This window comes from Plectropomus leopardus, chromosome 8 (assembly GCF_008729295.1).
Source record: "Plectropomus leopardus isolate mb chromosome 8, YSFRI_Pleo_2.0, whole genome shotgun sequence".
Lineage (NCBI taxonomy): Eukaryota > Metazoa > Chordata > Actinopteri > Perciformes > Serranidae > Plectropomus > Plectropomus leopardus.
The window spans coordinates 7,145,925-7,167,880 of NC_056470.1; the positions used below are offsets into that span (position 1 = coordinate 7,145,925).

General features: G+C 39.6%; 1 protein-coding gene across 1 annotated transcript in view; it reads left to right on the top strand.

Moving 5' to 3' along the window:
* LOC121946885 (plexin-A1-like) overlaps positions 1-21,956 on the top strand; it is a 321,677-nt gene that overhangs the window by 216,791 nt on the left and 82,930 nt on the right. The window contains exons 11-12 of the mRNA XM_042491694.1: positions 13,149-13,245; positions 18,575-18,798. Coding sequence (XP_042347628.1) covers positions 13,149-13,245; positions 18,575-18,798 — 321 coding nt within the window. The remainder of the gene's footprint in view (positions 1-13,148; positions 13,246-18,574; positions 18,799-21,956) is intronic.

Genomic DNA, 21,956 nt, shown 5'->3' on the forward strand with positions numbered 1-21,956 from the left:
AGTGAGTGTTCTTTTAGATTTTGACTTTTTGGGTTGTTATTACAGGTTTTTGTCAGATCTGTCCTCAGTGACCTGAGTACTTGAAAGCCTATTGAATAGAGGCTGAGCTGCAAAAAAAACCATAATTGCTGTGCATCAAGATGAATATTTGAATAAAGTGGACAAAGTTAAACACAATTCTTTGCTAAAATAATTCTGGCTTTTACTGTTGAATTACCTCATATACTTTGAACATTATGATCCCTGAGTAAGTGTTGACTTTCATCACTGGCATGATAACATCAGTGTTTCTAGAAAAATGGCATGTAGATCAGGAGTCCTTAACATTTTTCAGGTCAAGAACCCCTTAACTTAAAGAGAGATGGAGTAGGGAACCCCTGCTACATATATTGTAAAAAATTGATTTGCATTTGAGTTAATGCTGTGAATATTTTCTGGTCTTCTCTCGTTTTTGCCTCCATGTGGCTGCTAAGTCAGCAGCAGCTGTAGCATGGCTCCGTGTATTACCCTCACCCTCTGCACTTTGGCCAGTGGTTTCTCAGGTGGAGGGTGTGTCAGGGTCTCTTGCTTGAAAAGTTAAAAAAAACAAACCAAGTCTGTTATTAACACAAGCTTAAATGACTTTCACCTTTTGTTCGGCAACATAAAGTGCGTCAGTAAGTACCCCAATCATGAACGTTATGTTTCTTTAAAAAGGTGGTTGCTAACAAGTGTCTAAATCGGACTGCAGAACATCATCATGCCAAACCACCATGTACAGTTTCCATACCCAGTGTTTGATACACTCCAATACATTCATTACTACACCAGTACTACAGCTGAGAGATGCTGATGCTGGAGGACAAAGGCCTTCCTCAGCAAATCTCCAATACACTGGCAAACTGAATGGCGCACACATACACACACGTGCTCACACATTCATTTCTTCATTCCCTGGTTCACTTTAAAGGGATAGTTTTTTGAACTGGGGTTATATGAGGTACTTATTCATAGACAGTATATTAGATACTGTAGATGTCAGTCAGCAGAAGCAGATTGTAATCTGATGCGATTTATGTAGCTAGACATAGGGGCTGTGTGTGTGTGTGTGTGTGTGTGTGTGTGTGTGTGTGTGTGTGTGTGTGTGTGTGTGTGTGTGTGTGTGTGTGTGTGCGCGCGGTGTGCATGCGCGTGTGAGCCTATCCATGTGGTGTTGTAAGTGAGTAAGCCTCCTTCTCCCCACCCCCCTCCTCTCTCCTCGTCAGGTGGGACTGTGATAGGATCCAATTAAGGGAGCTGTAGATAAAATGATGATGAATTGCAGTGGTGTGGTAGAGTGACGGACACACACAAACACAGACGCACACAAGCCTGGCAAACCACTAAAACGGAAAAGAAGAAGGCAAAAAAAAGACAAAGAAAAAGAGAGCCAAAGAGGAGGTGAGGGAATTAGGAGCAGACAATGACGATGCAACAAAGAGTGCGATGGAGGAGGTAGAGAGACTGAAGAGAGAATGGGAAGAATGATGTGAGACAGAGGGGAGGAAGGGGAGACTAAGCTCAGCAAGCAGACTTGGGGAAACAAACAAATGAGGGAGTAACAGATGGAGAGAGTGTGTATGTGGAATATAAAAGATGAGCATGTTTGAGAAAGTGATGCTGAAAGAAAAGAAAATCATGATCCGTGCAAAAATGAAACTGCTGAGATTAACTAGAACCACAAAGGGTGGAGGGACATTTGGGACATTAGGGACCATGTTGGTTATCAGATATACCTATTCAGTTGTACAGTGCGGCACAGAAATCAAGTTAGTAATGTATGAATGTGTCACATTCTTGGACATGTTGGGGAAATCTGGCAACAAAGCATCCACTTACACACCATAGAAATAAACAATTTGTTTTAATATGATTTGTTAATAATTTGTATAATTTGTATAATATAGTACAATCACAGTGAACAAAAGAGTTCATATTCTGTGATTCTGCCATTGTTGTTGCATGGTTATGCAGTTTTTTGTATCTGCATTGCATGACCTACTCAACTCTGATAAAAGTGAATGCTGGCTTTATGTTCACTGTCATTTATTACATAAATCAAACAAATTTCAAGGGCGAATTTCATATAATATGGGAACACTCCACCAATTTTACACATTGTGTTCAAATTATCATTAGGAATATTACTTCGCCTGTGAAAAAGATGTAGAAATGTCTGGAAGGAACTTTCTTAACTCTGAAGAAAAAAAAACATCAGGGTTGACTTGGCTCTGGTTTTAGCCTACAAATATTGGAAAAGTTATGGTGTGGAGTTTTAAAGACATGAACATTTAAGGAGGGTCTAAATTAAGACTTTTATTAAGTTGCCCTTTCGGAAATGTAGGTTCCAGTGTTTTTGGAATTTCTAACAACTAACCACATCGAGGACTGAAAATCAGGATATCTTTGATTCTGATCATTTGTTTTCTAACTGCCAACCAACTTCATGGAAGTGCAATACCCAATCCTGTTTACAAACTTCACTTTTAAAGCTACATTCATCTGTGTTGCTGATTTGTTTTTATGCCTCTTCGCCAGCGACAGCCTGGGCAAGAGGCATTATGTTTTCAGGTTGTCTTTATACGTATGCACGCATTCCTTCATCTGTTCGCCCATCTCATTCTTGTGATCACAATATCTGAGAAACACCACCAGGGAGCATATTTGGCACTAAAGGTCACTATTGTACCTTACTTTAGTAGATCATAACATATTGGTTATAGATCTAATCTGAAGATGCTCCAGTTCAAAAAGAGATCTTTTCTATGGATGTCAGTTTTTGAGCCACAACGTTACGCACAAAATGCAGCCTGTTACAAATGGCAAAGCTCAGACAAGTTGCTGGAATGCCTTTTGCTCTTTGCTTTTGTAACAGGCTTTTTTTTGATAGCTTGCCACCCTTACCGGCTGGTTAAGAGGAGTGAGGAGTCAGCAGTCAATGATGGTAAGAGATAGTCAACTTAACGGGTGTTTCAACAGGTTTTTCAATTGTGAATCACCGCAACCATGAGAGGTCCTTGAGCATAGTCATAAATGTGCACACAAAATATTAGGCTGAGAACAGACAGATACACAAAAATATCCACTTTTTTGTAATCTGCAGCAACAACCACATTTAAAGCATTATCAAAAGCCATGGCTACAACTTTGTATCCTGTTCCTGTAATTCTGCCTATTAATTGTGTTACATCAGAAAAAAAATTAAAACTCTGAGAGCAGTAAAAGTACGCCAAAACAGTAAAGACAGTTAATTTAAGGGCCTTAAAACAAAAAACAATGAGCTGAAAGATATAAAAATGTTCCATAAACTTAAAAGCTGGGTGATTAACCTCTATGGATTGCACATTGTACATTGCACACATTTTAAGCCCAGATGTAAATGTTTTTGTGGCCTGCATTCTCCGAGTAGGTTCTAATGAGTAATAATAAGTGTGTTTATCTATGGAAAATATGAGAATGAAAGAGTTAATGCAGGGTGAGGATCAGCACACAGAAGATCCATCTATGATTGAGAACCTGTGTCCTTGCTACCATTGTATTCAGTATTCTCAGTGGGGAAGTGTGTGTATATGTATCACAGCTGGCTGTGACTGGGACAGTAGAGTGTAATAAATCACAGAGAAAATTAGCCAGCAGTAGATGTACACTCATCCATTCAATCTTACTGTCTCTTTGTGCATTATTTAGCCCATCGCCAAACACTGAAACATTGAACTTGCATACTGAAATACACCAGGGACCCTCAGTGTGCATGGATGCACACTGGGATGCTCACAGGAAAACACACACTGGCACGCGCACACACACACACACAGAGCTTGCAGGCACACACAGATAGGAGGCATGCGAGCTGCGTGGGTACCTACTGGTTTGTTCACGGCCAAACACACACATACACACATCCTCCCCAGGGGTTTGGAAACCCAACGTGAAGCAGACATATGGAGATTCTCCACATGATCCTCTTCCTAATCATGTGGAGCAGACGGAGACTGTAGCATCAGCAACAACCAGCAACCTGCTTTACATGATTTATTACACTGACACACATAGGCTATCAAACACTGTGTTTGTGTGTGTGTGTGTGTGTGTGTGTGTGTGTGTGTGTGTGTGTCTCAGTGTATCAAGTTCCCACTGTAAGTCAATGCTTCTGGCACTGTTGTGAGCAGCATAGTAAATTTTAGGTGGATGACAGACTGTGTTCGTTTTTGTGTTCACAGTCCACAAATTGGTCTAGACTTTGCTCAAGTCTAGACTTTCCTAACTCTCACAAACGTGATTCATATGGCACACATGCAGGGTAACACGTGTACAGTACACATACACATATCTTTTTTGCAACACTTCCTCCTACAAAATAAGTTTACATGCCACTGATGGTCTTTGCCAAATCATTTTGGAGATACCTAGCTAACTGTGCATTCACAGACATAAAGCCAAATTCTAATCCTCAAGGGGTGATATTTTTGGCCTGTGTTTAGCTAGAGCTCAAGGTGAACTTTAGAGGTAACATGATTACATACAAAGTCAACTTTAAAGACATGAGTGATCAAAATTAGCTGCCAAGTTCTGGGTTCCAATCCAAGGCCACAAAACCAGACTCAATAATCAATGTAGCCACCCTGACATCAAGTGTTGTTTTGTGGACTCCCATTTTGAAACCTGGAGTTTGGCATTTTGGCAATTTCCATCTCGGTTTTTTGGAGCAAGAAGTGACCATATTTGGATGAGAGGGTAGCGCGAACCCTAGCGCTAGCTGCTAGCTTTGTTAGCATGGTGCATTTACAGCTATGTTTAACTGTGATAATGCTATTGCAAAAAAAAAAAACAGCCTTAAAACCATTACAACACAATACTGGCATAATTGATCATCTGATTCCTTGGTGTGTATACCAAAACGCAAAACAAGACTTTTGCAGGTGACCGAAACCTTACAGTTACCTCCACTAACTGAAAACACACTGAAATAGCCACAGCTACAGCTACGCCATTACTCTGTAAATCTGGGGTTTCCCCAGGGATACATTGCCGAATTGTCATTGTTATGCATAAATCACATGTAACTTTAGGCCTTAATAACATTTAACCATGTGAGTTATATAAAAAATAACTCCCTCTACAGATTAAAAAAAAATAGCTATTGAGAGCTTTTTTTTTTTACAGGCTGTAAACATGTTTAGTTCTGCTGTTAAGTTGGCCATTTTAACATGGGGGACTATAACAGGGTTAACTCAGCCTCAGGTGAAATTGCACTTTGCTTTCTGTTTGAACACACCATTGTAGTCCACATGATATAGGTGATGGGTGGGTGGGTGGTATACAAGGTATACAGTATACAAAGCACAGGACTTCAACACCAGAGGCTGGAGATTGTCTATTGTTGTATTATACAGGCTATTACAGAACACTTAGTTGATGCAAGGGGAAAAATTGAGGTATGGCGGGGTATTGGTTAAATATTCAAACATGAATGCCCACTGCATGCTTCCAGTCAGCGTAGACTTTGTTTTCAACATCTGACACCATAGGCTTTCCCTGATCTTAACCAGGCACTTTTAGTTGCCTAACCATTATAAACCTTTATCATGCTTCAGTTGCCATGAGCAGATATAGGGAAACAGATACAGTCAGATGGCAGTTGCACATACTTTCAATATGAAGGTCCCCTGGTGATGGTGGTGAAAATGCAATCAGGGCAGCATTGCGTTTCTTACAAATTGCATCTGCTAATGCTAATTACTTGCATGCACACATTCATAAAGTATATACCTCACTTGCATGCACATATTCTTTTATGATCGCATTACAGGAAGTCACTGAGAACAAATAACAGCCAAAGCACATGCTCACTGCTGATGTAGCTGAGAAAGAGAGGGGAGCAAATCAGTGAAACTGTGTGTAAAAAATGTTAACATGTAAGGTAAGGTATAACAGGTAAGGTATAAAGACCTAACGTTTACATTTTTATCAACTGATTGAACTGTATCTTTTAATTTAGTGCAAAAAAAATGCTAAATTGTATTGAACTGAAATGAAATGAACTGAACTGAAATGGGGGACTTGTGTGTGTGTATATATGTGTGCGCCAGCAGTATATTTTTAACACACACTCAGGTATCCTTCAACATGACTAATTACATGAGGGTGACCTGCACGTGGACGCGCACACATATGCACACACGCTCTCGCTTTTTCTACCGCCAACCCACCCCCCACCCCCCATCACCAGCCAGCTGCTCTGTTTTGTTAACATCGGCAGTTTTCAGACGCACAAGCACACACACACACAGACACACGAGCCATATCTACTCATACAATCCATGGGGACATGCAATCCATGGAGACAATTCATGTAGCGAGAGAATAAACGAGTGCGGGAGCAGATAACGAATGAACCCGAGCCAGGCTGGTGTGTTACTGTAATGAGGCCAGGGACGGCTTTGTGCTCACCTTGTAGTTTTTACACCTCCTCCCCTCCCTCTCCTTTTTTCTCCTTGTGTCACCTCGCCTCCCTCTCTCCCTTGTCCCCTCTCATTGCCCCTTCTCATCTCTATACCTCTCTTTTGCCCTTATCTCCTCCTCCTCATTCAAACTGTTCTCCCTTTCACTGTCCTCTTCCCCTTTACGTCCTGTTTGCTCCTCTCTCCTTATGTCTACCTCCTCCTCCTTTTCCTCTTGTTGTCATCCCTTACTTACTCTCCTCTTTTCACTCTCCCTTCTAATCTCCTCTCCTCCTTTCCTAATTCCACTCCTCTCACTTTCCCCTTATCTGGTCCTTTGCTGTCAACCACTTGCAACCACCCAACTTTCCTCTACCCAATCCTCCTCTTTTTCTCCTACATTTCTCAACTAATGTCCTCCTCTCCTCTCCTCTCTTCTCCTCCCTCGGGGGGCTCTACACTATGAGTTGGCTCAGGTAGATTAATTACATGCAGTGACATGGAGGAGCTGGCCAGAGGCTTCAGTAATGAGTCTGATTACTCATCTCCAGCAGCTCCGGGCGCTCAGGGGAGGGAAGTCAGGACGGCGGGCCAGGAGAGAGGCCGCTCAGTAGGGGGCGAGCAACTTTTACCCACAGGGCTCCACCAGTGCAGAGCTTTTAACAGCACTGGTGCCACCACTTTTAGATTAAAGCTGTACCAGGAGTCAGTGACAAGGCAATAGTCAAACTGGACTCATTTCATTCAAAAACTAGAGAAGAATGCAATGAGCAACATAACAAGACATGGCCCAAAAGCAAGTGAGACATTACCAAAAGGTTACAAAAAATTACTTGTACAAATAAAAAAATGACCTTTAAAGAGTGCTGAAAGTTTAAAAATACATATTTGTATTTATTTTATATATTTTCTTATTAAACAAGTACAATGTGTATTATATAACTATATTCTAATTATAAATATAGTTTTTAATTTTCCCCTATTTTTGGGATGATTTTCTAATAATCCTCCCCTCTTTTTTAAAACCAATTTTTAGGTAATGTTCTTGTCACCCTTTACTTAGTGATTGCAATTTGTGAGATATTTCTTGCCAAGTTGCTCATTGCCTTTTCTCTAAATATAGTTAAGATATTATATAACTACATTTATATTTCTAAACATAGATTTCTAGGCATTTTCCCCAAATTTTAAGGATAATTTTCTAATGATCTTCCCCTCTTTTTTTCAATTTCCTTGTCATCCTTCACTAATTTCCTCCAAATTGTGGGACTTTTTTTTTCAAACTTGCTCATTGCCTTTTGCCCCCTTGTTTTAGAAGGAAATCAAACAAATTTCCTCAGATTTAACTGATATGGATCCAGGTTTCAAAGGGTTAAAAAAAAGTACCCAAGAGAAAATATGTCAACCAGAAAGTCTTTTTCTTGGGAATAAAGCAATGCCTGATTACATATAGCTGTAATCAGTTAAGCTGTAGGCAAAAACTCCAAACATCTAATCACCCGTAGACCAGAGGAATGCCTTGTATGGAACAAATCTTACATGGAGGCCAAAGAGGTAACCCAAAGTGGGATGGCTGAGAGACAAAAACACAATTAAATGCAGGGAATGTGGAAAACATGAGCGTGGATAATGAATCACAAAAACAAAAGACAGCAACAGTTTCTCATTAAGCCAAGAATTCTTAAAAATAAGGTGATTTAACTTGAGGTGTATAATTGCTTTCAGGCTGTGGGTCAAGATTGTTAGTTGGATTTATTGATCAGATTCAGGTTTTTTCTGTTTGGCTGTTCACAATATTCATAAAAAATGGTCAAATTCCAGTCTAAATTGGTCACATTCCTGAACTGACTCGCACACAAATAATAACACAGATGTAGCACGCCGCGGTCCGTATGTAAACAAGAAGGCCATAGCACTCAGTGTTTATGGTTTCATTTTTAAGTGGTGGTGCAGCGAAAGCCAGAGAATTCGTCAGCGGATGATAAAAAGGAAAAGAAGAAGGAAAGCCAAATTTTTAATTATGTATTTTTATTGAGCAGTGGCTGCTACATCTGTATGGATTTGTACGTGGATATTGAATCTGAGCCAGAAGAGCTGGGATCGTAACATGAATGGCTTCACTGATACAGATTTAATCATATTTCAAGCTGTCAGTGGCTACTTTTACCTGCATCTGTCAATGCCAGCTGTTTTCCACGTTTGTATTCACCAAGTGACTCCTACAGTACAGTATTGTAACGAAAGTCGATCTAGGGTGACGTAAAAGTGGTGAATTCCATATGACGGCTCAGATAGAGATTGCACTGCAAAAAAATCAGACCTGGAAAAATCAGATTCCAGATCTGTGTCACAAATCAGAGCAAAAACTTAGATTGTGACCACTATTGATGAAACTGGAATGGATTGCTTTGAATGAATTTGGGCCAGACATTTAAATCATCATAAGATATACATCCTGATTAGTAGCAGTTAGATTACGAGCCATCACATGTTAGTATATTGGTGAACCCTTGTCTCTGACCTCCTAGTTTCCTTCTGGAGCTCCAGAGACAGAAGTAGAGTACAACTTAATCATATTAACTTTCACACACATGGCCAGAGAAATTCTCAGAGGAAAAAGGCTGGAAATGAGCATTATACAAGATCTGATGTACAATAATTATCTTCTGTGAGAAAAGTAGGATGAAAACTTACAGACTTTAGTGTTAGGGAGGTTGCCACAACTCCACCTCCACATCATTTACCTGACACAGTGACAAGTAGTTTGGAAGTAGCTGAAAACAGTCAAACAAGTGAAAGATTCTGCCATCGTGGTGAGATAAATACGCCTCGTTTCCTGTAGCAGTTTTCTCCCCTCAAAGCATCTCAACATGAGATAGTCATCGGTTGATATTCAAATACAGATCATTTAACAATGTTGCCATCTTGTAAAGATGGGTTCAAGTAGAGGTAATCTCCATAATTAGATATACTTTCATGCCAGTGTTTTAATCATGATGTCTGGCAATCTGTCAGTTTTCAAACAGTGACTGTCTAACTGAGGCTGTAAAGCAGAGATTCATTCCAAAATTAGACTTCTGTCCATCAAAAACCTCAGAACAAACTTCCATTGAGAAGAGTAATAGATGATCAGTGAACCCAGACAAAATATCACTGAGTTATCAATAAGGACTTCATAGGAAGTTATGATTGATAAGTCAACATGGTATTTGAGATGACCACCACCTCTTAGCACGGCATTACATGTTCATGCTACATAAATTGTTAAATTACATGATGGCGGCACGGTTGGGATATAAGTACATCAAAAAGGAACGTAAATATGTCACGTAATGTTACATTACTACCTAAGGGATGTAAGTACTTAAGGTTAAGACAAGTCATTGTTGACTCATGTTTCACATGGGACACAAACGGCAGTCTCCTGGGTGAAAGTCCTTACAGAGTCGTTGAGGTCACATGTGAGCACTAAGTTTTGGAGTCATTGACCCATCTGGCCATCATGTTGGCTGTTAGAGTGAGATGGATCCAGGTATGAATGGGTCTTAAGCTGTTTTGGGCTCACTTTTATAAGGAATTAGATAGTGAGAATAGAGTATTTCCCATTTTTATGGGGACCCCTTGTAATTCCCTAAACCAGTGGTTCTCAACTGGTCCAGCCAAGGGGTCCAGACTTCTCCATACTTATTTGTTCAAGGTCCACTCCTAAGATAAATTACAACATATTTAACAAAATGTAAACAACATGTGGGCTTAGAACATAATGAAATAAAACAAAATGCAAAAATAAAGTGCAATTACTTAAAACTTAGTGACTAAATAGCATATTATTGCTTCAAGACCAGTGATGCTACAAAGTCTATAGGTCCATTCTTCAAAATTAAGTGTTTTTTACATTCTTGACAGATTCACAAGTCACTTGCAGACCATTCAGAATGGACCTGCAACCCACGTTTGGACCAAGGCCCACCTGTTGGGAACCACTGCCCTAAACAAGCCCTGGTTGAGAACCAATGATGTAGTGCTAATTAGCAAATGTTAGCATACTAACATGAAAAACTAAGATGCTGAACATGCTATACACACTGCCACATCAGAACATTTAGATTGTCATTATAAGCATGTTATGTGGCTGTAGGCTCTTGGTCTTGCTCTTTTTCTTTTTTTTTATGATGACAAACCCACAATATTTAATTTGGATCTCCTGGAAAGTTTCACACTTTGCAAGCTCCATGTGACACCTGCGTATAAAGCAGTGGTTTACTTCGAAAGCAGTTTTAGCTTAACTTGTCTTTTCTCCTGAAATCCCTATTCTGCTCTGCTGCTTCTCCTCTCCTAAACCTTATTCCTTACCTTGCCTTTATTTCCAACATTAAATTGGCCCTAAAACTTGTCTTTTTACTTCAAAGTGTCTGCAGGAAGCGAGTTAGACAGCGGGTGATGCTCAGTGTGACTGGGTGGCACAGTGTCGCGGTGTCACAGTGTGGTTTGTGTCGGCATTTTAAACCATGTGACAGTATGAATAAAGCATGATGTGGCGGGCAGCAGGGTGGGCAGGGACTGACAAGAGAACAAGCTTGCCCAGTGTTTTGGTGACGGCAGACAAGTAGAAACCCTTAAAGTTTAATGGGGGCCACGCCGCAGAGAGAGGAGTGTGTGGGCATGTGTGTCTGTGTGTGTGTAAGGGTCCTGTGGTTTTACTGGGGCTGGAAGCTGCCATACACAGGCCTTTAAACAGTGGGACGTAATCGTGATGCTAATAAAGTCAACAGCCTACCTCATGTGTGATGGATCAGGGTCACACTGAACTAGTGGGAAGGGAATAAGACCAATCAGCCTTTCCTTTGTGGCAAAAGGTTGTTTTGGTTGAATCCCTCTGCTCTGGAGCTGCTGACCTCCCAGAATCCTGTGGTTTCAATGGTTTCAATCCTCTCAGCTTCTTAACTGTCTCAATAGAGATCCAGACTTCCCACATTCCTCCTTCTGTGGCTGCTTACAATGTCTTCTTTTTTCTCTGTCCTCATGTTTATGTTCCTCTTCTATTCGTGCCTTTTTATCGCCTTCTCCTTGAGGCTTTAGGCTGAACCAAAACCCTTACTGATCTGAAATAACACCATGCTTTGCTTTGATAAAGGTTTACATGTATTTTAGTAGCTTATCTTCTTTGCTGGTATGCAGGCAACCCATGCAGCTCATTATTTTTAAGTAACCATTTTAGTCTATTAGCACCAGCTTTACAGATTCCATGCCTGCATATCTGTGTTACAGCCTTGCAAAAGAAGTGATAAAGATTAATGCGATCGCCATAAAGCTGTTGGTGAGGTAAAGGTCTCTGAGCATTCTGCACTTCAGGATGGACTTGGGTGATGTAGTGTAAACCAAATAATGTTAAAGTATTTCAAAGCACATGGTTCTGGAAAAATTGAGGTACTGGGAAAATACAGGGATTGTGGAATGTGGAAATTTGACTGAAATCACAATATTTCATCTACCATAAATTTAAGTTCCCTCAAGTGTTACTGTAGTCTAAATAAGACCCATTGCAGTTGATTCTCATTAAAACACTTAAAATTGACCATAAAAATACTCCTCAGGCATAGACTTTGGAGGGGAAACATCCCCTTCAATATAGAACATGTGGATTCATCTGCCCCCATAAAACCATAAAATTAGCAAATGACTTTTATTTTGACAAAAATAAAGACAGTTCCACTATTGATGCAGAAAAGACACTAACTGCTGCATAAAAATTCACCAGAATGCAGGAAATTAAGTGTTTGATGCTTATTTTCTGTTGGTGAACCACCAAACCCCCTATTTCATGTGTCCCCCCCAATGTTGAAACAACCTATACCATTTTCTTCAAGACTAGTTTGTTATGAGTAGTAGCACCTTCAACACTGTATCCAGTTCTCTTTATACATCCCTCATTTGTGGTCAAGATAATGAACAACAGAATTTATGTACACACAGAATAACATTATCAAGTATGAGTATGTCATAGACTGATGTGATATGTTTGGTATTTGAGTCATAGTAGTGAATCAGTGAAGACTGGAGAAAAGTTTTTCACTGTATCATAAGTGTGTGTGTCTGCAAGCATGTGTGTGTGTGTGTGCGTGTGTGTGTGTGTGTGTCTGTGTGTCTCAGGCCCCATTGCCCATATGGGATGGTCGAGTCCCGTCTATCAAATCCAGTGTGTCAGGGAGCAAATTGGAAATGCCAATTTCACTTTACACTGCTCCGCATCTTATCTCTCCCTTACCCTCATCCCACCACTTAGCTCATGCGTAAATGAATAAGGTCCTCTGACACGTCTACCACTGTCTGATTTCGGTCTGCTTCACCTCTCTGACCACCTCTCCTTCCCCTCTTCTCCTCTTCTCTCCCTCCATCTTACCTCATCGCCTCTCCTCTCTTGCCATTCCTGTCTCCATCCTTCCATGCCCACTCAGCTGTAACCCATCTGTTATTTTTCCATGTGTATTTATGAAATATGTCTGTTTTGGTGAATATGGATTTATGCATGTTTGCATGCTCGGGTTGTATCGCTGTCTGCTACGAACAAGCCGGGGCGAATCGCTATGCAAATGAAACAGTATCTTCTGCAATTGCCAATTTGCATTGAATGCATTCTAAATCAACAATTTCTCACACACGCCCTGTCTTTCTGTTCTCTGTCTGTCTCAGTATGACTACGAGGGCAGTGACATCAGTGACCTACCAGTCGACCTCTCCGTGGTGTGGAATGGCAACTTCGTCATTGACAACCCGTTCAACATTCAAGGTATGTCTCTTTTTCCTCTCGCTTTCAGTGCAATTCTCTCTTTGCTCAACTCTCATTTTGGTGGTGTATTGTTGCTTGGCAGAAAATTTTTAATCATCCCCACTTGTTTATCTGTCTGAAATGATTTCGTGCAAAGCAACGTCATGTGCAGTCCCCTTCTCCCCTTCATGAGAAATCTGTAATTTCAATTTTTGACAGCCATCAGGGAGAAAGGTGAAAGTGCGCCATCCGTTTGGAAAAACACTATTCTTGTCTCAGGCATAAAAGAGAGGCGGAGGGAGTGATTGATGGAAGGCGATGATAACAAACAAACATCCAACAAAGAAATTAATAGGGATGGATGTTGGAGAGGAAGATAAACAAATGGTGAAACCAATAGGCAGAAGGAAAGGATGAAGGGGAAGAGCGATGGGTGGATGACAGGTTGATAAATGTAGCATGTAATGGCAGGGGGTAGATGAGAATAAAGGGATTGATAAAGAAAAACAGAAAGTGACATGGAGGGATGGCATTTATTATTTTTAATCGCCATTTGTGCATGAAGTGGAAAACAATTACCAATTCCAAATTCTTTATCAAGTGTAATATATTGGGTGGCGGAGGCTAATGATTTTAGACGTCCCATTACACAAGATAATATAAGTCTTGCTCTCAAGTGTGTCGTACAGTCTTTTGCACCGAATTTGCATGTCTAAAGTCAGACTAACTAACCCTTACTACTGTATTCTCTTCTGTTTTTTCTACTCCATTCACCGCTCGGTTCAGTCAGTGGATGACACACATGCACGTTTTAATCTCACATCCTTTGTGTTCTATCTGACCTCATTTTGATAAATGTCAGACACGCGGTTCTTTTTTGCAGATTGCTTGGAAATTAGTTGCTTATCGGTCATGGCCCAATTCCTCTGCCTGTGTTATTTTGTTTAAAATGTGCTCCTCTAATATTTTCAGCCAGTCTGCACTAAAAGATCCCCTCTGTGGGATTAAACATCCTGACTTCAGCATGTGTTGAGGAATATTGTAGCTGTCACAACAAAATAAATAATCACATTTGTGTGCAATCCAGTAAATGCACCCCATGCTGTTATTTGGAACTATAGATTTACATTTGGTTAAAAATAAAAATACTAATATTTACCATTTTAGACAGAAACATTTTTCAGATGAATATACTGTTAATACTATTATTAGGTTGTTTATTGTTTTGTTTTTTGCTTCCTGAGGTAAACCATGTTTTAATGAGTATTATCAGATTCCTCCAGTCAGTCAGTTATGGCAGTCATTATGCATGTTTATACACAATATGTATGTTTTAATGCATTGCACTCAGATGTCAAGAGTTGGTCCTGAATTAATCAACAGCACTACAAAGAAATTATGTGTATTGCATTTGGGGGTTTAGCTACTCTTTAAGAAGAAATGTTTTTGTTCCTAAAAATAGTCTGTCATTAATTTTGGTGAGGTCGTAATTTGTTTGTGTGAGCTTTTGTACCAAAATGTATACTCTAGCATTGCTAGTATGTTCAGGACTGAACTTGGTACTTTAAAGGGTATCAGCTGAGTTAAATCAGTACTACCAATTTACCTTAGATCCATCGTGCCAAATTTTAGTACCTGAGAGCACATCTGGATGAGAATACCAGGCTTTCGAAGAAGCTCTGCAGAGCTTCATCGGTCACCACTCATCGGTCACATTATTCGTCGCTCCAGTCGCCGCTCCATTGGCATTCTAGCTGGCCAAAATTATTGCTGCAGTGCCGATCTGCCACAATAGTAATAACGTAAACAGTAACCGACCCTCATTACAAAAAGAATGCCACTGTGATAGAGCAGGTGTGTTGCTCAGGACCTAAGGAATACCAGTATGGATTGTGAAATTGTTTGTATGAAATACAAGCAGTGATTCAGGAGGTCAAGCAATAAAAAATAGATTTAGAGTAACATAACATAAATGTGAATCAAGTAGTGTTAGACTTAAACATTTCACTTGCTGGTATCTGATATTTTTGAACATTTAGTTCAAATTATTCGGACTGGAACTGTGACTGAGATATGGCAGGGAGAACACGTTCATACTTTTGTTATGTAGCACCTCCAGTTGAACAAATTTCCTTTCATAGGATTTCAGGGCGCTGTGTACTTTTCCTTTTTTCCCTCCAAGATCAGTGTTAAATGTTGACTAAGAATTGGTCAACATTGGTAAAACATTTTGGCAGTTCAGAAGATATATCCAAAAAGCAGAATTTTAGCTTTCTGGATAATAAAATTTAGAAGTTCGGGTTTTTAGACATCAGTACATGCTCCTATGATTTTGTTTTTTACCGCAGTTATCCAAGTAACCATTGAAACAGACCCCAGGAATGTGTGCCAGAGTTAGTGCTTTGCATGTGACAGCAATGACACTGAGAGTTTGGGAGTGTGAAATCCAATGATCTTGGAGGTGCTTGTTGAACTTGTTGTGTGAACAGTATGTCCCAGTTCTTGTGACTTGACTTTCTAGGTGGCAGAGAATTTATGCACCCACAACCAGCACTGTGTTCCTAGCAACAAGCCAAAGACAGAGTTAAACTGAAACAGCTGGCTACATTTTGGATGAGTGATTAGTTTGAATTAACAGTCCTATCAGCACCCCAAAGTTACTGTGCTAAAGCCTAACAGAATACCTATTATGATTTTCAACATGATGCTTGGTGTTAAAGGTCTAAAACTTCGTAAAAACATGCATTATAAAACCGTCCTCACTCATACAAATCTCATAAAGACCTTCTCCTCCTTTTTCTCTCCATCCTCCATTAATCCCTCTCAGCTCCATCCCTGTCTCTTTCTTTCTGAATTGGAACTGCATTATCCGTCTGAGGCCCGAGCCGCTCGGCGCTGGCCCGGCTTTGCCCCGGTGTAAAGTGGAGATGTTAATGTTAATTAAATCATTCATTTGGTTCAGATTAATTAGCGCCGCGCTACTTTTAAGCCGAGCCGTGGCTAATCAGATTAGGCCCGAGCGGAGGGCCGAGGCAGGCAGATGGATGCAAAAGAAGCTCACTTTGAAGTCCGGCCGCCGTCTGTATGCCGAGTAGGAGGAGGAGGAGGAGGAGGGAGGAGATTCTTCCATGCTCCGCTGCGTTTTTGTTTTTTTTTTCTCACTGTTGATGTTTTTCCACTTCAGTTCAATTCAAATCTGCTTAACCGGTGTGACAGCAAACAAACCTGCCTGCAGGTTTTAGCATTGTAGTATCAACTGAGGTAATTATGATAAAGATTAACGGATGAGAAATGGTACCATAACAAACAAAAACCATCCATTTACCTGTAGTTTTTTCTCCCTCATTTGAATGCGACTTCCTCTCCTCTATTTGTTTTTGCCTGTGTTTCACTCACAAGAATGTTTCAGGTCTCTTTTTCTCTCTTTTCTCTCAACCCCTCTCACTCTCCAGCTCTATCTGTTTCTCTATTTCTCTCAGCCTTGCGGGGCCTCACCATCTTTAAATTCATAACAATTCATGTTGCTGTTTTGTTAACAAGTGCAGCTAAAATTCTTCCTCCCCCTCCTGCCTGCCGCCTTTCATCTCCCTCTCCTCTCTTCTCAGGTGTTTGAGGTATTAATTATTAATTTATCTATTTCTTTCTTTTTTTTTTTTTACTTTTAATGACTTTTTCCACTCTGCAGAGTTGAGGGAATGTGTTTTTTACACAACAAATTATCAATTCCCTATTGGCGTTAGAAGACATTACCTGTTGAATTAATTCCTGTAATATCCCTCTAGGTTGCGTGTTCATTTTTTTCCCCTCCCTCTATTTATCTGTGGAAACACTTATTTTCTCGGCGTCACAGCCTCATAGTGGCAATAATCACAGACTGTAGGTTTTAGGTGTTATGCGGGTGATTAACATTCATTTATGCTGTTCCTCTCCTCACTCTCTCAAGCTCAAAGACACAAACTCCTGATTACTTTTTTGAGTTTTTTTTCTTACCACCCTTGCTTTCTTTCAAATTTTAGCAACTTACAGCACTTTGTGGTTATCAACATAATATTTCTCAAGCAAACTCCAAACTAAAGCAACTCTAGTTCATGCATTTAAATTATACCAAGTTAATAACCTAACATGGACTCTGGTCTGCCATTCAAAAAGAATGGACAAAAAAGGAAGATACAGATTTTCTGTGCAGCAAGATAATTGCAGGTAGACTTGCAATTGTTAAGCAGTTTAGGAAATACCGTTCTTTCCAGGAGTTAAATAAAGAGATATATTTCATATCTGTAAGCTAAATATGATGCTAGCAGCCAGTTAGCTAGTCGTAGCACTGGCAACAGGAAGAAACAGCTAGTCTGGCTCTATCCGAAGGCAATAAGTAAGTAACTAAAATCTGCCAACCCTTCTTTAGAGATTGTTTAAGCTCCACATAATTGTAAACAAGATAAAATAATTATTAAGTTATTTTGGGGGGGGCACTAACCAAACTTAGCGCAAGCTGTACAACTACAGTGGGCTACCCGATATAAAGTTATCCTAGAATGGGGACAGAAAACCCCAATATAGTGTCTCAGCTTTTCAGACACATCAATTAAAAGCAGACACATGCAAACATACACTGTTAGAGCAGGGAAATAGGCTCTAGTTGTATCATGCATGTGCAGTTAGGTACAGCAGCACATACGCAAGTTTGGTTTAACCTTTAGGGTGCAAGGAAAGAAACAAGAGAGCTATATTGTCTCTAAATGAAATCTTTTGCTCTTGCTGCTAACATAAAAACTAGCCATGCCAAATTAGCTGGTTTAGCTTGCTAGTTAGCTGTTTTCGTAAGCTGGTTAGCTAGCAGTGTTGGGAAGGTTACTTTTGAAATGTAATTGGTTACAGATTACATTTGATTAGTTTTGATTACTTTTCTAATAAAGTGGGCGATAAACCTGAAAAATGAACTGAAATAGACCATGCCAAAAGAAGGCATTTCTACACAGCAAAGAGGATGAATGTTGAATTCTGTGTATACAATTTTTACCTGAAAAGAATACACTCAGGTGTTACATTAACCCCCTTGTTATCACCAACAATTTGTTAACTGTAATTCAATTAGGGCCTACATACGTTTTATCAGAAACTATAACTAATTACAATTAGATTTATCAAGTCATGATTAGCATGGCTATATAGTGAATGTCAATGCCATGAGTGTTAATTCGTGCATCGACTTGAGTCAACAGTGTGTATTAAGGTAGCTAATGTGCGGTATGAAAAACTGCTGTTCCCCCCTGTGACTGAGCAATGTTTGTGTGACTTCAACTCCAATCACATGAAATCTGTCTCTCTCCCACTTTCTCTGTCTCCTGGCCAGCCCACCTGTACAAGTGCAGAGCGTTACGGGACAGCTGTGGTATGTGCCTGAAGGCGGACCCCAGGTTTGAATGCGGCTGGTGCGTCCAAGATAGGAAGTGCTCCCTCAGGCAGGAGTGTACCGGTGGAGGAAATTCCCACCTCCCGCTTCAGCTGGCAGAAGGAGGAGGATGGATGCACGCTACCTCTGGAAACAGCCGCTGCACACATCCCAAGATCACTAAGGTAAGCGTGCGTGTACATTTCTTGGTATTGCTACATATACATAAATTACACCACCCACTGCGTATTGAGCAGTGTGTGTGTTTGTGTGTGTGTGTGTGTGTGTGTGTCTGTCTGTAAAACACTTTCAGGCTACTTTCACTACTTTTTCTTCTGGTTAATGAGGAACGGTTGCCACATAGATGGAAAGAGAGTGCTGGCCTCTTTTCAGACGGAACAGAGGATGTTTTGAATCACAGAAGAGTTCAAACCTTGTAGAGTAAATCACATGATGCGGACAGCAGTTTTCATAAGCCAGTCTTCAAAAACATGGAGTTTGATGCTACATTGGCAGTTGATGGGATCCAGAATGGGCTCTAATCTCTTTCCCATGGTCAAACAAAATACACCAAGCCAAACACCAGCCACATGGCACATTCATCATTTCCATTACCGTATAAACGAAAGGAACTATCACATATATGATATTTTGGCCTGTTTTACAAAACAACACCATCAAAAACAAGAAAAAATTCTTTAAACTGCACTACTTTTTGTCTGGTGTTTGCCCAATCTATCAGTCAGTTTTGGGGAGTGTACATCCCTTCAGATATTATTAATATCAAATTGCAACGTAGTCTGTATCGTAAAAAGTGTAATTGTTGTCTCATGTTTAGCAGCCTTCCTGGGTGCTGAAAGTCATCTAACAATAGTTATGTCTCAGGCTTGCAGACAAATAAATAAATGAACTCATCTTATGCCACAATGTTTTCTCTTTCCTTGTTGAGCCTCAAGAAAGCCTTAAAAGTTTGGAACCCTACAAACCTATCTCAACTAGGATGTAATAAATGACCCTCTCAAATGTAGCCATTACCCACGACCTTTAGACATCATGGCAACAGTTTACTTCAATATACACATAACCCACATGCTAACAGTTTGCAAACAATTGGCTATAGACACTAGCAGAGTCATATTTGAGCAAAATCCAGTAATACTGCTGTTAGTCGGCATGTTTCTTTGGCCTCTCACAACACCTTTGCCGGCTTCGCATCCCTCAGCTTACCAACAAATGTTCGTTGTCTTTGAAAGGGAGGCATACTGTAGCCAACTTTATCAGTACGCTATTAAACAACAATAACAACCCAGATGCTCTGGATAGGCTTCTACTAATACAACTAAAAATTACTATCAGCAATAAACCATCATAATAGGACCAATTACAAATATTTCCTCAAAGAATTGCTGGTATAAATACAAAAGACCAGAAATCAAAAACCCTCTCTGTATTTAATGTATTGGAGTCCTGTTTAAAGCATTCTGAAAACAACAACTATTTTTACATATTGCACATGGAAACCCTGATACTGAAATTACTCTTCCCAAAATTGGCCACCATGGCAGTCATTTTGGCCATAGACAAAACTTGGCAACAAAACAGAATTTTGTAGAAAAAATGATGTAGAAAAAAAAACAACCATATGATGCCAAATTTTGCAAATATCAATGGAATGTCTGTTTCTGAAACAGTAGACACTGCATTTTCCCTCCGTTTATTCTGGGGTCTGAGAGAAAAACATTGAGCATCCTGCAGTGGGATTTCAGTTTTTTTCTATTGCTTGGTATTTGCTTTGAATTTTAATTATATCTGCCAAATATGAAGACATTCTTTAAGTCAAGTAACCTTTTAAAATCAAAAATACACACAAGAGTTTCTGTTGTGTCAGTGCAAATGTACATTTTTTTGAGGCCACATAGAGTTACTCAAGTATTACGATTGGTGGGAAAGAAAGAGAAAAGCATCCAACATTCACAGTCGGTATCAACCAAAAGAAAGTCCTCTAATCAAAACTCCTTCCAATGTTACAGTTCTAAAATCACCTGCAAAGTAAAGCAGCGCGGTGTCTTTGAGCACCACATCATAATCTCGTCAACTCGTGAAGACTGTAAAGTCACCTGCGGAGATCCAAGGCTGGTAAACCTTGATAGGACGTTGCGTCAGCTCTCTTTGTCGAAGCCCCCGTGGTCACGAAAGCCCTACGTGTCCTGAACCGAGAATGAAAGCTGCTCCATTTTAATGTGTTGCTATTAAAACACACACTTGTTGGGACCTTGTGCTTGCCCTTGGCACAGAAATGGTATTATTACTCACTGTTACATCAAACTGGTGCTCTGGAGACGGAGCACGTAGAGGTTTGTTTTGGTTTCGTTCTTTTTTGAACTGTCTTTTAGGCATGTTCACTATGTCACCGTCTCTCTCTGCATTGATGTGTATGGAAAGTTCGAAGGGTCAGAAATTGGTCAGATTTAAGATTGATTCATTTTTTTCTGTCATCACATTTTGTCTGTTGATTATTTTCTAACTTTCTTTCAGTCTTGTCTTTCTGAGTATTTGTCAGAAGAGTAATTCTATGTGGCAGCTTTATGTCCAAGAAAAAATTCCCATGGGACAAATAAAGTAATCTTGAATCTCAAATCTTACAAATTCAAAATCTTACAAAATTAAAGTAAGGAAAATCAGCCTTTCTCACACCCAAACTGCTATAAAATCAGAATCCAAAAAAGGGTTATTGTCCAACAAAAGGCAATGGAAACTCATTTTTCGATAACAAGTACAAAATCTGAGAAAAGAATAGGATATTCACACTTGATTAACGCTTAAATTAAAATTAAGGAATCAGATAATTATCTTAATATTAATGGAATGATATGTGTCACTATTCCCACTTGGTTTTCTAATTTTTTTAAGAGCAATAAATCTCAGTAAAGACTCCATTTTCTTTCTTTTAATTGTCTATTATACACATATTAGCTAAATATGAGAGAGTAGACTTTTGCACTGCCCCTTTGACTATATCCCAAATTAATTGTTAATTTAAGGTCACAACATTGATTCAGATCATGCATTTGGATTATAGTGTGATTCTGAGTTTCAGAGTTTAACTCTTTAACTTACAGAGCTGGTAATGCCACTGATATAATGTAATGTTAAAGCTTTTACTACTATTAGTTGGTCCTGATAATAAGATAATAACTTTGACCTAAATGTGTGAGAGAAAATTACGTCAATTGCAATGTGACATCCCTATTGTTATTATGAAGCAGATATGTTGAAAATTTACATCATAACAATGCCATGGTTAACATATGGTTAGGTTTAGGCAAAAAAAACAAAAAACTGT